At 39.0% G+C, this 19,857-nt stretch overlaps 2 protein-coding genes and 1 long non-coding RNA gene across 15 annotated transcripts; 2 read left to right on the forward strand and 1 right to left on the reverse strand.

The window, feature by feature from the left end:
• Positions 1-184: 184 nt before the first annotated feature.
• Positions 185-2,181, reverse strand: mrpl2 (mitochondrial ribosomal protein L2). 2 transcript variants are annotated; one of them, XM_077730016.1, is made up of 8 exons: positions 1,986-2,181; positions 1,551-1,630; positions 1,306-1,489; positions 1,065-1,212; positions 888-1,003; positions 716-826; positions 560-633; positions 185-484 (listed from the first exon to the last, which is right to left on the reverse strand). In XM_077730016.1, exons 2-8 carry the CDS (start codon positions 1,620-1,622, stop codon positions 275-277), a joined length of 915 nt encoding a protein of 304 aa, XP_077586142.1. In that variant the 5' UTR covers positions 1,623-1,630; positions 1,986-2,181; the 3' UTR covers positions 185-274. The 2 variants fall into 2 exon arrangements, with proteins under 2 accessions (XP_077586142.1, XP_077586141.1); XM_077730015.1 differs by having other exon boundaries at positions 1,551-1,636; positions 1,986-2,177.
• Positions 2,182-2,393: 212 nt separating this feature from the next.
• Positions 2,394-16,762, forward strand: klc1b (kinesin light chain 1b). Of its 11 annotated transcripts, none has more exons than XM_077730004.1 (17): positions 2,394-2,549; positions 5,931-6,201; positions 6,281-6,511; positions 6,602-6,683; positions 6,776-7,004; positions 7,094-7,181; positions 7,276-7,377; positions 7,757-7,930; positions 8,300-8,399; positions 9,195-9,247; positions 9,485-9,552; positions 9,842-9,950; positions 10,087-10,095; positions 10,287-10,439; positions 15,290-15,414; positions 15,477-15,534; positions 15,642-16,762. In XM_077730004.1, the coding sequence occupies exons 2-17, from the start codon at positions 5,953-5,955 to the stop codon at positions 15,720-15,722; spliced, it is 1,911 nt and encodes a 636-aa protein (XP_077586130.1). In that variant the 5' UTR covers positions 2,394-2,549; positions 5,931-5,952; the 3' UTR covers positions 15,723-16,762. The 11 variants fall into 11 exon arrangements, with proteins under 11 accessions (XP_077586130.1, XP_077586135.1, XP_077586132.1 ...); XM_077730009.1 differs by having other exon boundaries at positions 10,287-10,412; XM_077730006.1 differs by having other exon boundaries at positions 6,605-6,683.
• A 648-nt stretch (positions 16,763-17,410) lies between these two features.
• On the forward strand, positions 17,411-19,097 carry LOC144205578 (uncharacterized). 2 transcript variants are annotated; one of them, XR_013328131.1, is made up of 3 exons: positions 17,411-17,528; positions 18,851-18,910; positions 18,992-19,097. It is a non-coding gene; the product is annotated as an uncharacterized LOC144205578 (long non-coding RNA). The 2 variants fall into 2 exon arrangements; XR_013328130.1 differs by lacking the exon at positions 17,411-17,528 and adding an exon at positions 17,536-17,866.
• The last annotated feature ends 760 nt before the right edge of the window (positions 19,098-19,857 follow it).

A 19,857-nucleotide genomic window follows, 5' to 3' on the forward strand; every position in this document is an offset into this window, starting at 1 on the left:
GGTCCCACCGCTTTAGATGCCACCCAGTGTCTTTGCACAAACCCTATTTTAACGGACGTAACAGTATTTTTAAATTTACCACTAAAAAAAAAGAATATGGGTTACTCTGCATGTTTTACTATAGTTGTAAATATGTTTTGAATTTTTATATTGTTTTATTTTCTTTCCATGCTCTCACAGGCAGTTGTGTTTAATAAAATTTTTAATCTTCTGTACAAACAAGCATTGTTTTATTACAACCATTGTTTTATTCCAAGCATATGTCTGTCATCATTTAGTTAGCCGAGATGGAAGGCAGGTTGACAAAACTCTTCATCGGCGGCAGCGGTTTAATCTTTCGTCCGGCCCAGCCTCCCTTCCTCTGCCACAAGCCGCTAGATGGGCGGATTCCGAGCCAGCGATTGCGGCCCGCCTTCCCAATGATCCTTTTGTTGTGATCCACGTTGGAAACACGGCCTACTGTTACCATGCATGTCTCCAGTACCTGTGTGGGTAAATATGAAAAACACTTATTAGCTGTTGACATTTAGAGTTATTATCATTCCACATGTTAGCTTACCTGAACCTGCCGCTTTGATGGAAGCTGAACAATGGCTGTTCCATTCACTTTACGGAGGAGAATACCACATGTGCCTGAGAACATAGTGAAGTGGTTACCTTTAGGAATCACATCCATTATGTGCTTTAAAAGTGAAAATTGTTCATAGTAATTTACCTGCAGCTCGAATGTACTCTGCTCCTTTCCCAGGTTGAACCTCCAGATTGTTTATCAGGGTGCCCACGGGAAGTGCTCCGAGGGGATAAGAGTCTCCCTCATTTGCTGACACTGTAAAACATGTCAATGTGTTGGTAGTGCTCTATTTCCACTGCTAAAATACTTCTCATACCTGCCATGCGTCCAATGATGGGTGATGTTTTAATGATGTCACCCTCCTGCATGTTTTCTGTCGCAATGATCCATCTTTTTCGATTGCCGCCAGCCACCAGGGCAATGTCAGCTGATCTGGAAAGAAAATGGAGATGGAGACATTCTACTTAAACCAAACAGCAGGTATAGAACTCACCTGCATGGATCATATCGCACTAGAACAATCTTCTCGTCAAAGGGCTGCCCTTTCGTTTCGCTATCTTCTTCATAGCGCAGACGTTGGAAGTCAACCCAGCGGTATTTTTGTTTGTGGCCGCCACCGATGCCATGTACTCGAATTCTACCTGTAGAGTGACAACACAGGTGTAAATTGCTACCATCTAGCCCACCATTTGAAAATAATCATTCTAAATACAGGCCCACCGACGCTTTCTTACCCGTGTGATCTCTTCCGCCAGTCTTTTTCATTCCCATTGGTCTAATTGAGTACTTTTCTCTGTATTTCCAAAAGGTTCTGTTCTGCTCCAGAGAAGCTGTGGTAAGGAATCCCCGGAAAGGAGCTGCACCAGATGCACAAAATGGTAATAACACTGGCATACACGACACCACACCCAATTTGACCTGTCAAAACAAAATGCAAGTTAGCTGCTTGCACTAGTGAAATGTGAATAAAATATAGTACCTGAGAGGAAAGCAAGGGTGACTGGGAGAGGGAAAGGGACCGCAGGGCTCGAGTCAAACAAGACACCGCCATCACTCCTCCTAAAGCTGCACAGGATAAAAATAAAGTGCAATTAGATACTGGATTGATTTGATCCTCTGCAATCATTTGACTAATTCAGTTCAATCAGATCTCTTTTAGGTACACATCGCACTTGTGGTAACATATGATCTCTATAGTATCACCTTCATTTAGGAAATATATATTGCCATCTTTAGTCAATCTTAACTTTAGAGGTCTTATCACTTTAGTCGTGGCTGCAAAGAAATTGCAATTGGCAAGCTGATATGCAGTCTAAAAAGCACGAGATCGCATTGATCCAGCAGAATAAAAAAATCTACACGTTCAAAAATCAAGATCAAATACATAGGAGGTGATAATAAATGCAAAACAAACCTTGATCCCGAGGTTAATGACAATTTCTTTCCTTGCGTCCTTCGTGAGTGAGTGCGAACACTTCCCGTCGCATGCTGATGGCGTCAAGGTGGCAAACCCATCAACGTTTCTTCAACATTTTTTTTTGTATTGTAATGGGTTAGCCATTCATACACAATTTCACATCCATCGCCAAATAATGAATGAATGTAAAGAAAATGACCTGTTTCATTTTAGCACAAATGTGGCATTAGAGTCACGTGATACTAACGACCATCTCTACCACTAGGTGACACTACCCGCTCATGTTGTCACAAAATTATGTATTTGTTAAATGGTTTTGTTTTAATTTCACTTCAAATCACCAGACACGTGTTCCAGCCTGAAAATTCTCAATGTTTTATTCATGATGCTCTATCTTAATCAACATTTACATATGAAAAATATTTGGCAATGACAAGAAACAAAAACAAAACATTACGTCACTGAGATTTGCTTTGCCGCACGGGCTGATGGGTGAATTTTGCGCTATTGGAGACATTTTGGATTTAAAGGGGCTGGGCTGGGCGAAGGTGCTGGCTGTCGGTAAGAACCTTCCATTTCTATCTATTATATCACAAAGGGTTTCATAATCAGTTTGACATTGAGTCAATATACTTATAATTTTCACGATCGCATGCTTTGCCACCACCGATGAGGTTTAAACGCAGCGGATCTGCTGCAAACAGGGAGTGGTGATGCTAACGAAGCTAAACAGTCGCTGACGACAACGCGGAACCGACCTTAAAGGCTCTACTTTTAACATTGGTCAAAACATCTCCGTTGATCTTTACAGCTACGTAAGGAAGAACGATATCCTTAATAAAGTATTCATTACGTCATGGATCTGGACAACGTGGCATGTCGATAATGCATGGAATTGTAATTTTATGCCTACTGTCATATCGCGTTCACTGGAATGCAGAAGGTCCACCAGAAGCAGTATCTAATATTCAGGTAATGATGGTCATTTAAATTGACCATTATATGTTTGATGTCAGTTCTATGAGAAATCAAATGCATCCAAATGATACAATTACATTTTTTCTTACATTTGAGCTGATGACATGTAGGCTATGAATCAGCTGTTATTGGCTTTCGCGGTACATATCAGTTTGTGTAGATGTTCATTTTTCGTTCACGAACCCGATGAAAACAGAGTCTGCATAAGGGAAAGCTCATAGTAGCAAGATGGCATCTGCTGCATTCACTGTTTACAATGAAGACGCAGTTGGAATCAGTGACCTATGTCTCATTCCCTTTGTGGTCATCCTGCCACGCCCTCCTGGGTGAGCACTTCAGTCATCTGACTGCTTTTTATGTACATTGCTTACTGGAAATTCGTGAATGATGATGTAAATAATCGCAATCGTGATCTAGAAATGTGTTAGCATCACATCGTTATACCGAAGCACCTGTTCCATTTTGATTCATTTTCCATTACAAGCCTTAGTCATCCCATCTACTGTCAATGGAACAAATGGTCACAATTAAAAATACACCAGACTTCACAGGCTTTGTCCACTGTTTTCACTAAAACAAAGAATTGTCAATACAACGACTGCTTGCGTCGCTTTAGGATTTCTCATTATGAAAACTGTTTTGCTTATTTTTGTAAAAGATACATTAGATTATACTCACAGGTGTTATCATTCCATAATATGCTGTGCTCTTTGGTAAACCCAAGTCACCATGTCTGTAAAACAATAACAAAACAGAAAAAAAAACACATGACATGCTTGCCTTGTCAGCAACTTTGTATTGCTTTCTTGTAATGATTTACCTTACAAAGGCTCACTTCTGCAGACATTTGAGCAATATTTCAGCAGCCGTTTGTTGTGGCAAAGCTTATCTCACTATTCTGTGTGGTGCGGTAACGAGTGAAATACCATTCCAGAAGGAGAAAGTACATATTTATGGTATAGGATTTGCATAGGTTTCAATATTGAAACTGGAAGGAATATTAAACTCCTTTTGTTGCTATTCAGTTGTTGTCTCATCGCTTCCATCATTTTTCCCTTGTTTCTGAGTGTGCAGAGGAGCTTGTCTCCATGGCTGCTCCCCCCATCCGACCTGCTCCTCTGCACTCTGCGACTCTTCCTCCATTGGGCGGGGCTATCTTTGGATGTGCGCCCTTAGCTGAATCTGTTTGTTGCGATGAAGGAAGGTCACTGTCATCCTACAGCCAGCGCCATTCCCCTTTTTTCCTACCCCAGCTCACTCTCTCGTCTCTCCCTCACTCTCACCCTCAATGTCCTTCATTTGCATTAAAGTGTTTCGCAGGCAGTCCTTTCTCGTTTCCAGAAGAATCTCTGCGGATGAGCATAGTTCATTTTGTGTGTGGTTGTCTGTTGCTGGAAGATGGCATTATTGAATCAGCTATTCTCCATCACTGACTCATAAAGCTCAGATTTACCATTTACCAGATAAATCATTGTAGTATTCACCTTTTTGTTACTGGACATAAGTTAAGTATTTATTTAACTACACAATTCGCACTGTTCCGGCCTTCTGGAGCAAAGAACACAAACACCTCTTAGTGTGTGTCATGTTGACGTGTTGCATATTATTATGTTATATGAAATGCTGAGGCCGGCTTATTTCTAACTGTATTGAGTTGCGGGAAGAACATCTAATAGCTCTTGAGAGGACACTCATAAAAGCAACATCAAATGTTGCACTCTCAAGGAGAAGTGACTTCATAGGTAGTTTGATCAAACTTGAGGATTTCGATTTTTGTGATTTGAAAACACAGTGGATATTAAAGGTTAAATTGGGTCTGATCGATTGTCGGTTCACTTGAAAGACTTGAACAAGAAAAACTTTTGCTTTCTGAGGAAAACGCGTCCCAAAGGAGAGCTGCTATTTCTACTGCTTTGAACGTCTTTGTTTCCCTGTCTGTCCTTAGAACAGTAGCTAGAATCACATGACTTATCACACGTTATCCACTCATGCAGAGAGTAAATATTGTAGGCCTGTTTTTCCCCAAAATCAATTGTTGCCCTATAACTGCATAACTGCATTTGTGTATCACTTCACACAACTCATTTAACCAACTATAATCTACCTAGAGTAAGAGATTAAGGTAAGAGATATTTCCAGTCACACAAAAAGCATAATACATTCTTTAGGAGATTAGAATAAGCAGGTTCATGAACCCGAAGTGAAAAATCTTAAATTTGGTGCCATTTTGTAATAGCATAATAATAAAAACTGTTGGCCGACCTCAGCTGAGATTATGTGACGTGCTATCCCTAACATTAAGGTAAAGCCATAATTATTACAAAGTAGTGACACACCCAGTTTAAGGGCTTTCACTGGGTTTGCTAGGTTAGTATTTTATTTCAAGGCCCTGCGGTCTGTGGTTTAAAAAAAAGGGCAGCCGTTTCAGATTTTAGGATATTAACTTTAGTTTTGTGGATGGCGACGCTCTCAATGAAATTGATAAAGTGGAAAGGTATCAGAGCCTGGAGTACCCTGCTAATATATAATAGGGTATAATTATTCCAGCATTCAGTTGCTTTTTATCTTTCCTATTGATGCTCACAGCTGCTTGAATCCCAGATGGAAGTGCAATCAGCTCCTTTCTGCATGTGATGTTACTAAATGAGTCATGCGACTGAGAAAATTACTTGTTCCATTGGCTCACTAAAGGACTGTTAACGCCCTCATCGCAGCAATGCCAAGATTTGGCTTGGCACTTACATACACAGTAAATGCTGTTATAACAATTAATCAACTTTTGCACTCATTCCAATAAGCAATAAAGAGATCAGTTATTAAATGTTGTCTGTGGACAATGTTGTATTTCTTAACATGCACTCATTGTTTGGACTGTAGGATCACTAGTCGGTCAAATGAGCAAAATGTCTCATTTTACATCAGTTCTGTAATACCATGTTCCACTTTTTTTTGTAATGTGCACAGGTTTCCCTGAGCACTCAAAGAGATGTCCACCATGGTGTATGCCCGTGAAGAAAAGCTTGAAAAGCTCTCTCAAGAGGAAATTATCTCCAACACCAAACTGGTAATCCAGGGTCTGGAAGCGCTCAAAAATGAGCACAACTCAATACTCCATAGTCTCTTGGAGACAATCAAGTGCCTGAAAAAGGATGAGGAGGCCAATCTTGTTCATGAGAAATCCAACCTGCTCCGCAAGTCAGTAGAGATGATTGAGCTTGGACTTGGTGAAGCACAGGTAAGACATTTTTTAACACCCTTGTCTTAATCCTAATTTAGTTTGATGCCAATTTCGAATGTTTTTTTATCATCCTTAGGTCATGATGGCCCTTTCCAACCACCTAAATGCGGTGGAGTCCGAGAAGCAGAAACTTCGTGCGCAGGTGAGGAGGCTTTGCCAGGAGAACCAGTGGTTGCGGGATGAGCTGGCCAACACACAACAAAAACTGCAAAAGAGCGAGCAGAGTGTTGCTCAACTTGAGGAAGAAAAGAAACATCTAGAGTTCATGAACCAGCTCAAGAAATACGACGAGGACGTTTCCCCTACTGTAAGTAGTTGCCAAGTCTCACTGGGCGTCAAATATCCTCAAAGGCACCAAGTCTTCTCATTGATGAGGAAAATGTATTTTAAATCTCAGCAGGAGGAAAAGGACAGAGAAACACCAAAAGACTCTCTGGATGATCTTTTCCCTAATGACGAAGAGGAGCACGGGCAAGGAAGTAAGACCAATGACAATACTTTTCCATTGCTAATGGACATTACCCTCCAGAATTAGGCCTTAATTCATATTTTGCCTTTTTTCTTCCCATAGTGCAACATCAACACAACAGTGCAGCCGTGGCTGCAGCCCAACAGGGAGGCTATGAGATCCCAGCTCGCTTGAGAACACTGCACAACCTGGTCATCCAGTATGCTTCTCAAGGGAGGTATGAGGTTGCTGTGCCACTCTGTAAGCAAGCTTTGGAAGATCTGGAAAAAACCTCTGGGCATGATCACCCTGATGTGGCTACTATGCTCAATATCCTGGCTTTGGTTTATAGGTCAGCAATGACTCCACACGACAGTTCTATCGTTTTTTTGTCAGTTGTGTCACTTGTCATTATGAACTATCTCCGTCTTCACCTTTCAGGGATCAGAATAAATACAAAGAAGCGGCACATCTTCTCAATGATGCCCTGTCCATCCGGGAGAAAACTTTGGGAAAAGATCATCCCGCGGTAAGAATTGGCATGGCAGCTATACCTTCATAAGTATGTGGAAATGTTATTTTAGTGTACAGAATTGCTCATTTCTGCTGAATATGTTGGGCAGGTTGCTGCAACATTGAACAACTTGGCCGTGCTGTACGGAAAGAGGGGGAAGTACAAGGAGGCTGAACCTCTATGCAAGAGGGCTCTAGAGATTAGAGAGAAGGTAGAGTTACAGCCCTTGCACTACATCACCGCTTTAACACGAAAGCAGGGGCCCTAACAAAAAAAGGAATCTTTTTTTTAATATATATTGACTGTTGTCTCTGTGGGAAAGAAGTTACAGTGTTTAATTCGAGAACACAGCTTGAATCTAATGGCATACAATTACAAAATAAAAACACAATTGGACATTTCTCAGCAGGCTCCATAGCGTCTGCCTTTGCCCGGAAGCATTCTTCATCTATCTTTATTGATCGCAAAGCTATAAAATCCACCCACCGGATCCTGATCAAAGCATCTCAGGGTTGTAGGAGTCAATTGCAAAGAAAAGTAATGAGGTAGATGAATCATCATGTGACCGAAATGTATGTATCAATCACCAGGTACTTGGGAAAGACCATCCAGATGTGGCCAAACAGCTCAACAACTTGGCTCTGCTGTGTCAGAATCAAGGCAAATACGAGGAAGTTGAATACTACTACTGCCGTGCCCTGGAGATTTACGAATGTAGGCTGGGCCCGGATGATCCCAATGTGGCCAAAACCAAGAATAACCTGGTGAGACATACACCATTAATTGCCTGAGATTTATTGAATGTGTGTTCTAAACAAATAGCCTTGGTATGTATGTCACATAATCCTTTCTCAAGTAGTCCTTTATGGAAGTTAAAATAATAAGATTGCCATGTGACCTGTCAAGAAAAGGTTTTGTGGGTTCATACTAATGTCCTTGTGCGATAGTCATGTGGCTCCTCAATGCGGTGATTGCAAGACAGAAATAAAAGCCATGTGTTAGTTACTATGACGTTTTACATGAGTAACGGTGCCTGGTGGAAGTGGTTTATGCTGTCTTGCTAATTGCTGGTTATCAGCCCCATTTTTCTGTTTTTTTCTTCCCTAAACTGCATTTATGTCTCTGTTTACTAGGCGTCCTGCTTTCTCAAACAAGGAAAATACAAGCAGGCGGAGATTCTGTACAAAGAAATTCTGACTCGTGCCCATGAGAAAGAGTTTGGATCGGTGGATGGTAAGGATTACGTGATGCCGTGAATGTTGACTTACTAAAAAGATTTAATAAGAGAAAAAAAAGCAGCAAAAATCATGCAGTAGTTTACTTTTAATTGCCCATCAGAGCTGTTTCTGTTTCTTGTTCATCTCTAGTAATGTGTCATCGTTCACCTGTAATTTATCTCACACCAGTGAAGAGTGATGGACAGGTGATTAAAAAGTGGACGATGTTCTAAGCAGGTGCATGCCTTCAACATTCAAAAGGACTCAAAGACTCTTAACAAACAGCTTTTGGAGAAATAAAAAGTTTGTTTGTCTGAACTATGACAATTGCATTCTCCTTTTACTGCAGTTAAAAACAAGCAACATTGCAATCCTCTTTCAGTAACAAATGAGAGTGATTTTTTTCTGACAAGCTTGTCATTTTGAGGGTAACCTTCAAGAATTTGCTCAGTTTTTGATCAAAGGAAAGGTTAAACGCAACTCTTAATAGTCCTTAAATAAACACACGTATTTGCATTTAACCACAATTGGTTGCAAAATGTGTATGTTATCTGCATCCTCATGATTTTTTCATCTCTTAGTTCTTTAAAATTTCACTCCTGTGTGAACATTACAATCGTCGAAAAGCAGACTGAGATAACGTAAAACAGATTCATCCCTGCTTGAAGGACAATATTCCGTGCTCAGGTAGTTTAGTGAATCATCATTTGTTCATCATCGACTCAGAGAAGCCTCAAGGGATCTTGTGTGTGGTGTATTCTAGTCGTATTGCGCACTTTGTCGAACATATTCCGTGTGTGTGTGTCTACAGCTGAAAACAAGCCTATCTGGATGCATGCTGAAGAAAGAGAGGAGATGAGCAAGGTCAGGATACCCTTGTCCTCTGTGTGACATTTAGAAGTAGTCCATAAATGAACAATGCCATGTAAAATGATCCGGTCTTTTTCATGGGTTAAAAAAAACAAACAAAAAAACACTAACTCAGCCAAAACAGCTTTAGGCCAAATCTTTGTTATATGTAAACATAAAACATAAAAATGCTGTTGGTCTGGTTTGCAATGCTCCTCCCTTTCACATTGACCTGTTTTCTTTTACTTCCAGGGCAAACATAGGGATAACACGCCTTATGGAGAATATGGAGGCTGGTATAAAGCGTGCAAAGTAAACAGGTGTGGCCCTTATGTTTTTCATGCAGCATTAAGCTGTTATCCGCAGGGTTATTTTTTTTTTCTCAAGTGGGAGCGGTGTTATAAAATATTAGTGTGTCGTCCAATTCTTTTCCAAGTCATTTCACCAATTGCATGCAATTTTAATGTACAAATGACTTTTAGTATTGTAGCACCTTTAAATTCAAGCATCTAATAACACATTTTTAACCGCATTGTTTATGTTTCACTGGCAAAACGTTAAAAAAATTGCAAATACATTTCAGTCATGGTCTGCTTTTTCTGTTTTCAGTCCCACCGTGAACACCACATTGAGGAACCTTGGGGCTCTCTACCGCCGTCAGGGCAAGCTGGAAGCTGCCGAAACCCTGGAGGAGTGCGCTGTGAGATCTCGCAAGCAGGTCAGCCTCTTTGGGGGGGAATATGGGATGTGCTTACCTGTGAAACAGCTTATCGCTCCCTGTTCTTGTCTAAATGGGATGGATAGTCAATCTCACTATATTTCTTCCCTTTCTTTCAACATTGCTTTGGATCCAGAGTAACACAGTAAGTGATAGCCGCCTCCTTTCTCCTTGAATATCACTCTTATACCTATCCAATTTTTTTATTAATTCATTACTGTCTCTGCTGAATAGTCGCTAGCTTCACACCTTCAACCATCATTGTGACCAGGCTAATGTTTACTTATTCTTAATGTGATTATGGAATTGTTTTTGTCTTTTTGTCCTTCCCATCAGGGCTTTGACCCCGCCCATCAGACACGTATGGTGGAGATCTTGAAGGATGCTGATGGCGATAGGCGGAGGAGCAGAGAGAGCCTGAGCAGTGTCAAGTATGAAAGCGGCTCAGAAACTGGCGAGGAAGTGAGTATGGGCGTGGAATGGAATGGGGTGAGTACACATCCACTTGAATTGAGTTACATACATTCTAGTTGACCTTAAGGGAAGAACAAGGTGGTCTTATGGGAGTATTGACTGGTGCAGAGTTAACACACCAATTGCCTCATTGGGATATTTGTTAAACATAATCAGAAACTGTCACCAATTGGTGACGATAATGTTCATAAGCTCCCTGGTGCCTTGTTTTTTCCTATGAGGGTTTATTACCAAAACAAAGATAAAGCTGATTGAGTGTCTTGGCATGGCGACATATTGTATATCTGACAGCGTCTCCATATGCTTTGGAATACCATTTTGTGTTATGTTGCTTGCCGTTGTCTCATTTTAATACGTTGTCGTGGTTCTGTTGGCATTGCTTCTGCAAGGGAAGAAAACACTTGGGGGGAAAAAAAAGATGGCACAGGCTCATGCTTAGGCACAATAGTTAATTTACTAAGGCATTCGCCGACAGATTTAATTTCCTCCCCAGTTATCTTTTTTAATATCAACCATGAAATATGAAGTGTATAATAAATAGACATAGCAGATTAGTCAACTTGCAGTTTTAATGCTGTAGAAATCGGTTAATGTTTGCCTCTTTTTTAACTGTCAATTCTCATTTCAGACAATTTGTACAGTTAAGAGTAACTGTAAATGTTTGTCCTAGTTAAAAGAAAACCCCATGGTGAATTTTACATGAGTGCCAGTAAATGTGCCTTTGCCGAGCCTGCGCCACTTACAAACTATGCAGCTTCACCCTTCACCGCTCCAGCCAATTTAAACATGCATGCCGCCATGCTCGTCAAAGGACTAAACCAAGCACACTAATGGACCGTGTGCTCTCACATGGGTGCCATATTAACCTGGTGTTTGTTTCTCTGAGTGAGTTATTTTGACATGAAGGGAAGGCATCACTTTTGCTACACATGTTTTAATACAAATACTACTCAACCGTGCCTAAAAATACAAGGGATTGATATGCACACAATAAATTCATATTGCTTTTCAGAGGTTTTTTGACACAAATTTGACAACAATATAACATTAATGCCATCATTTTTAATACAATGCTGCAGGCATGCGTACAATATGCAACTCATATCTAGGAAAGCATATTTCTTGCCTAAGGGCTTGCCTAGCAACCATTCTCGATAGAGACTTTGGGAAAAAAAACAAGTGATGCAATTGAATTTGTCATCGATGAAAGGTCTTTGGCCAAATGTTTTAGTAATTGTTTGAATGTTTTTTTCATAAAATGCATGTTCTGGCTTCTCTTATCTCGCCATCACTTCTGTTTGCATGACATCGTCCTCAACCTTGGCTTTTTGTTCTTTTCTTACTAACCTTGTCGTCACTGTTGTCATGACAACCAATCAGCCTGTCAATCAAAATTCCTTTCCTCATTCAGTGGATTGTACTCTCCCTTAAAATCTCTATTCAATAAGCTCAGATGGGTTGGAATTTAGTCAAATGTTTTGGTTTATTAGTGTCCAGGGAAAGTGAAGGATTAGAGTAGACAATTTGATCCTGTTTAGGCTTTACTGCAAGATGTCTCATAATCCTATCTGGTCAATGGACACTCAATTTTAAGTGTCCTTTTCAGTGCTGACGCTCGCTAATGGTCTATCTCTGCAACGTGCACATTTACTTGGAGGCTAAACTGTGCCAAATTCTTTCTTTGACCCGGAGAGGAATAAAAAACTGCGGAGTCACAGTGACTGCAAACACCCACATGCCGCAACCAAAAACTGAGGCATGCAAGGTCGTGTTTCTTAGGTTGCATGTTTAAAATATGCAAATTATAGTAACAATATGGCAAGTGTAATATGTTAGTATCACTATTGTCTCATCTCACTTTCTGAACCACTTTATCCTCATTAGGGTCGTGGGGGGTGCTGGAGCCTATCCCAGCTGACTTCGGGCCAGAGGTGGGGGACAACCTGAATCGGTGGACAGTTGGAGACGGACAACCATGCACACTTACACCCATACCAAAATAGTTCTATTTAGAATTGACCTTAACTATACGGGCATCCACTATGCACGTTTTAATACTATGTCAATTTTCAAAATGGGTAATCAAAGGACTTTACAAATCATCTGCAGCAAGATATTTCATAATTATAATTAACTTTGACACAGACAAACGTGCATGAAATGGCAATGTCTTCCCAAATTCTAGTTCAGAACAAGCACTGCGCAGGCCGAGTTTTTAGAGAGAAGTAGGAGTAATGTGAGGAAGAAAGGCCAACCCTGAGCTGGTCATTTTTACAACCTGTTCCCTTTTTTTTGTCTCTCTTTTTCTCTTTCTCTCTTATCAGGCCTAAGCCATCAAGATTATTCCTCCACCCCTCTCTCCCTCCTCCAACCAATAGCTAAAGGATATATGTTGTCCCCCCTCCCCAGCAGAGAAAGCCCCTCTTCCCTTCCCTCAGCTGTCGCATCAGTCCGCTGTCCGACCGAGAGCTGCCGGGACGTTTGGTCTTCTCGTCTTCGCCCCTACTGGTTTTCCGTCTCCTCTCTCTGCCACTTTCCTTCCTATCCTTCCACTAACCCTATGTTGGAAACTTTCACTCATTGAGCAGAACAGTGCAGGTGCGCACTTGTAACCAACCTCTGCCTCCCTTTCTTCATTTTCTTACCCTCCACTTGCTTTAGCTATATGTATGTTACGCATACAAAGTGTATAGGCAGCTGTATTCACACTGCAGGTCTAAGTACTCAAACTATTTTAAGTCACACTTTTCTCATTTGCCCATTTTTCTACTTAGGGGGAACTTAAAACTAGCCGCATGCACTGGTAACGACCGGAATTGCATGTAGAATATGCCACAAATACGAGAAGATGCAATTAAACAGTAATGAAAATGAATGTTCAAAGTTCAGATAGTCCGCAATGACTTTTTCACTTATGGTTAAACACATTTAATTTCACAGCAAGGTATAGTGACTTTAAGCTTGTATTGACAAGGCTTCAATTATTATTTTTTTTAATAAAGTTCCTTTATTTATGCCGCAAACAAACATTTATGACACGAGTACATTAAATCCACATTTCCTGCAGTGTGAATCCAGCCTTATTTCCGCTCATTTATTCTTAAATCATTAACTTTATATCACATATCTCCCACTTTTATTTCAACTTTTCAAGTTCTCTAGTTACCCACATTTTTTTTTATATGCAGACATATATTTTTATGTTCATTGTTATGAACTACAGTAAATGTCCAGATCAAATGCCTAAACCAGTATGGTACTACAACATTTCACGTATGTATCAAAAATATTTGAGTCAACCAGAAGTACGGAGCCTTTTTTTTAGTTCTGTCGTGTAGGTTCAGAAGAAAAAAAAAAACGCTTATGTCATTTTGTATGATTTTGTTTACATTTTTATGCACATTTTTTTGGCTGAATATTCCGAAAGCAGTATAGAAACGGATAAAGAATGATCAGATTCAAATGGCTATTACGGTCTTTTGACTTTTTGACTGCTACGTCGAATTTGTAAATTGCAAAAGGTGATGTGAAGCTGCATCCTTTGAAAGCAGACCAATTTCAGATGAAAATCAGACGTCACGGTCTCAAACACGCACTATTGCCTTTTCTTATTGTTGTCATTTAAAAGCCGCGGCGCAATTGACGTTGCCGTACACAGCGATCAAACTAAAACATGGTCACTTCAGTGAAATATTCTCTTTTCAACACCTCGGCATTAAGAAGACTTGGTTCAGAAAGTTCACATTTTGCTAAGTGAATGTATAATGATTTTAAAACCGAGCGTGTCGTCGTTGGCTGTCCTTGTGGTGCATTCACATTCTGGCTTCATTCTTCTACTTGCCTTCATTCCTTTCAATGAGAGCATCTGTACCTCTGCTTCTATTCTATTCTCAGCTATAGAATTGACCATGCGCGTGCGTCACTTAATTAAAATATCAATAATGTTGTGTTAGTGGAATGCTTATTTATTGAACTGTCTACTCTTGACATATATCTATCGTGTGACCTTATTTCCCCTCAAAGTGAAAGAACATCATCGCATTTAGGTCTTGTAGCAGTAGTGGTAGTTCTGCGTCATATTTACCAATTTGCATTGTGAAGATGATTGCATCAACTCTTGTTGGTATCCCGAATAAAGTTCTGTTTCATTTGTGAACTTGCTCCTCTGCGTTGGCATTTTTGCATGTTGACAAATGGTGCTCAAAAAAACTTTTCAGAATGCATGAAATGTTTGTCCACAACTAGTAAAATATTAGTATTAACAATTATCTTCATGTCAAATTTGCATTCTAAATAGAATCAATTCTTAAACCAACTTTTCTGCAACCAATTTGATAGCCTTTTAAAATTATTGCTCGGATTAAAAATATCTCTGCAACTGATTCATACTATTACTATATGATATAATATTTTTGAGTAATGGTAAACCAACTAAAGTGTCTACTACATATTTGTATCACCTTATATTCATAAAATAATAATGTATGTACTAAATTATATTTGGTGCAAACTGAATATAAAGACTTCTGTTAATTCTACTGATGGGACATTCATTGCTGTCATTGGCAGTGAAACAATATCACTCAATGTTATTGTTAGTGTTGAAACGGATCTGAACTGTTTAGTTGTACTTTTAATGTTTTAAAGTACATACAGCACCTCCTGTCGGTGATGGAGCTTATTTAAATGATGTCAATGACTTACACAGAGACAATGACAGTATATTTAGTCTGCAAATGGCATGTTTTATGTTACTTTTATGTCTTGACTCATACTCTTAATCCTCTATTTTTTATTTGTAAATTTAGTGTGATTTTAGGTTGTCTCCAATGGGTTAGTTGGATTGCCTATGTGTGTGTCTGCAGGACGGTAGCGGAAGTCTCCAACGCAGTGGCTCTCTGGGGAAACTGCGAGATGTCCTACGCCGCAGCAGCGAACTGCTGGTCAAGAAGCTGCAAGGCAACGGACCACCTGAACCTCGTAGTACCAAGTAAGAATGAGGGGACAGAAAAAAAATCAAGACAGGTCATGACTTTTTGCTCTTTTTTCCAGCATGAAGCGAGCAGCTTCATTGAACTACTTGAATAAGACGGGAGATGAGCCATTCCAGGTTAGCCTTTAATTTTAATTTGTGAGGTGGTACTTGCTGTAAAATATTGGAGAAATTATATGTTGAAGGATGTCTCTTTATATGGTATTAACAGTCTTTTTATGTAGTCACAGATTCGAGGAAGCAGTAATTTGAGGGTGAGCCGAGGCCTGAGCTCCAGCACCACCAATCTCTACTCGGGAAACTGAGCTTGAAATCCAATTGGACCCAAAGATTTTTTTTCTTTCTTCCTGACACACTCATCCAAAGAGCCTTTCATTTGTAGGAATGCACATGGAGTTTTTTGTCAATCTGCCTGTTTAGATTTGTCATCATTTTGATTCCTCATCATCACTGTGCACTTTGAGCGGTTTTAAAAAAGAAGTATAAATGACTATTTGCAGATTTTTTTTCTTGGAAGTATCCAAAATGCAAATTTCTTTGATTTGTGATAAGAGGGGCAAATCATGGTTAAGCCAAAAATAATAATAATAATGATAATAATATTAAATAAAATGACAACACAAGAGATTTTGTGACATCAGTTATACAGTGTTACATTTCCCTACTCGGGTATTTAAAAAATGTCACGGGTAAGAGGGAGAATTGGGGATACCTATGTTTGATTGGCTAAAATAGAACTGCCATTTGAATTGAAAATGTCTGCCCTTACTTTTGGTGGTCATTTCTGTTTGTTTTCTTCAGAGTGAGGCATCAGTAAAATTAATGTTTTGGGGAGGAAACCTTTTTGTCATCATGTGACATTTGTAAGTCAAATAGGTTGCTACTTTTGTCTTTTAGGTTGGAGGTATATATATGGATTCTGCTACATATCTGTGTTCACAACAGTAACAAAAGTTTTGAGGCGCAACCCTGACATCTACTTTTTTTAAAGGTATATATGCAAGAAAAGATTTAGAAATGTGGCAAACGTTGTGCCTCTCCTTGAATGAACTCTAGTGCCATGTAGTCTAAAGTTATCTACTTGTCAATTGTTTACACTGATCAGGATGTGATGCATGTTTAGATCTCAACAATGTGATTTGTGATAGATTTGCACATTACTCATAGTATATATCATAATTTTAAATGAAGATACTAAAGAAAATAGAATGTTGGGGAATTGTTTTATGATTTTTTTTTCAAAACCGGATACTGGATTAGGGCTTTGTTTTGATTGCTTTAAATAGTGAAAACATTCACTGTAAATGTTGATTCAGAAATTAAATTGTCACTGCCAAAGTCATAATTTGCCATATATTCCAATATATATTTGTTTAAAATGTGCTATATCCAAAACACTTATTGTAATGACAGACGTGACTCCCATTTAGACGAAGGAATATTTTTGATGGAGAAAAAAATATGTACATACGTACCATATTGATAGTTTTTGGAAAATATAATCCACCTGTTTTGATTTGGAGTATCTGAAAGGTTTGACAGCAAATGATTGCGCAATAAGCGGTGGTAGACGCCCACCCAGTCTAACTGGGAACAGAAGCGTCTGCCTTTGATTTACCAGCAGAGGGCGACGTTGTGTTCTTTGTTTATGGGACCTTTCCCGGAAGATGCTAGTGTTTGTATCGTATGATGTAGTAATCGTGTTTTTGGAAATAATAGCGTCATTAACGGCAGGAAGTGAAGTCAGATGAGGACACATTAAATACAATATGATGGCTATTCAAACATATTGAGAAAAAAATATTAAAAAATCATACCTGTCAACCTCTGCCGTTAACTGCCCTTATAAATGATTATGATTCCCCGTACAAACCCCCCAAAAACCGTACCGTAGGAGGACAAACCACCTCTTAGGAGCGCGGTAAGCAACTCCCCATCTTTTCCTCTTTCAATGTGACGGGGTAATATGGGCGTGGTTACGCCTCAATGTGACGGGACAATATCGGCGTGGTTACGCCTATTGTTGACGTAGAGGAGATAATTGAGGACATGCGCAGTGACTCTTTCTTTTGGAACGCTTTTTCCCCACGCGGATGTTGAACGCCAACGAGGTATGGAGTCAAGCAATTCACTGGCCTAAATGCGTTTTTAATCACGCGATCGGGAGATTTTTCAGCAATTAATAGAGCCCAAAACGCCAACAAATCTCTTGGTTTAATGCCAGGTTTAACACACCGTCGACAATTTAAGTATGGGCTTCTTTTCTCGACTGGCTTTGTGCCACATCATGTTACTAGTCAGCATTAGTGTTAACGTCACGATTTGACAAAAAAAGCATGATCTCTGTTTTCTCCCCATTATTGAGTCCGTTTTCTCTCCATTATTGAGTCGTGTAGCAAGACTTTAAATTTAATCAAACAATGCAAGCCATCAACCGACAGTTTCCTGGGTAAGTGTTCACACCAGAATGACATCCAGGGGCACGACGTGGTTCTTTTTGTTTTGTATGTAATCGTTTTCATTCTGATTGCTAAACACCCGTTCCCGATTTGTAATTGTTCTGTTTTTACAAAAAATATCATGTATACAACATTTAAGCCAACTTTCTCCTAGCTCAATGGTGTCAAAGTTGTGGTCCGCGGGCCAAATCTGGCCCACTGTTATTTTGTGCGGTCCGAGAAAGTAAATCATGAGTGCTGACTTTTTGTTAGGATCAAATTTAAATGAAGTTTATACATGTATATTATATTACCTCATTCCCCTATTTTAAATCAATAATTATTTTTTTAATTAATTTTTTACTTTTTAAATTTAAAAAAGCATATTGTAAAATCTAAAAATACATTTATTTTAAAAATTGTTTAGCACGCTAATATTGAACATTTTCCCCCAAATATTTTGTTTCCTTTTGAAATGAAAAACAAATTATTACAAGATATTTTCCCTCATGAAGAAAAAAAAAGCTCAAACATTTGTTTGAGTTCTATTAAAAAAACTGAATATTTAGGGATTTTGATGCAGTTATTTTAAATCCAATTTATATAGAAAAAAATATCTAACTTTCAAAAATAGTACAGCTCACGTGAAATCAAGTTGACCTTATTGCGCCCCGCGAACCAACCCGAGTTTGTCTTAGCTGTTAACCTAAGTCTGTATATTTAATCGCCTTGTCTGGAAAAGGGGAAATAGCACTCGCTAACTTATTTTCATTCTTTATCTTGATGGTTTATTAAAATTCTTGTCAGATTTCTCTATGCTGTAATTGGTTGGCAACCCCCAAATGCCTTGGTTAAATCAAGTTTTCACTGTTTAGCAGCAAGATAAAAACTACTTCCCATTAAAAAAAAAAAAAAACTAAGCCTACATGTTGATTCTCCAGGCTGTATATATGCTAACTTGTGCTTTTTTGTGTGTACAATTTTTCTCTGTTTAGCACCAAGATGCAGCTTTCTGTGTGCCGAGATCACTGAAGGGGAGACTGGGACTGGTCAAGGTAAAACTTACCCTCACAAAAAGAAAGTTGAATCTCCAGTCTATATATTCTAACTTTTGCTATTTTTCTTGCACGCAACAGGCCTGAGGTATCTTGGTTGCCCACTTGAAGATGTCTCTCTTGCATCATTTGGTGTCTCTGTATTTCTGAAAATCCAAATTAAATAAAAGCCTAAATCATGATGACATTTCACTGGTCATTCATTTCCACAGCTTTTTGACTAGATCTTTAAGGTAAGAGGGTTGCCATTTAATATTGGAGCAAGAAAAGTTTTTTTTTTCCTTCTAATTTTATAAGTGTTTACCCTCCCCGCAATTTTTTCAAAGATTTATCATCCAAGTGTCGATCCCCCCTGCTTTTTTCAAATTTAATTTTATCAGTATTTATCCACCCTTTTTTAAAGATTTATCCACCTTTTAAATATTCATTTTGAGTATTTATCCCCCCTTTTTTCAAATTTTATTTTTTAAGTGTTCATCTCCCCTGTTTTTTCATCATTTTTTTCCTGTTTATCCCCCCGTTTTTTGTCTTTTTTTTTTCCTAAGTGTTTATCCCCCCTGCTTTTTTTGTCATTTTTTTTCCTAAGTGTTTATCCCCCCTGCTTTTTTTTATAGATTTTTTTTCTAAGTGTTTATCACCCATTTTTTTCCTGTTTATCCCCCCTTTTTTTCGTCATTTTTCTCTCAAGTGTTTATCCCCCCCCCATTTTTTTCGTCATTTTTTTCCTAAGTGTTTATCCCCCCATTTTTTTCTAAGTGTTTATCCCCCCATTTTTTGTCATTTTTTTTTCCTAAGTGTTTGTCCCCCCTGCTTTTTTTTTAAAGATTTTTTTTCTAAGTGTTTATCCCCCCTGTTTTGTCATTTTTTTCCTAAGTGTTTATCCCCCCCCATTTTTTTCGTCATTTTTTTCCTAAGTGTTTATCCCCCCATTTTTTTGTCATTTTTTT

The sequence above is a fragment of the Stigmatopora nigra genome, chromosome 12 (genome assembly GCF_051989575.1).
Source record: "Stigmatopora nigra isolate UIUO_SnigA chromosome 12, RoL_Snig_1.1, whole genome shotgun sequence".
NCBI classification, from domain to species: domain Eukaryota; kingdom Metazoa; phylum Chordata; class Actinopteri; order Syngnathiformes; family Syngnathidae; genus Stigmatopora; species Stigmatopora nigra.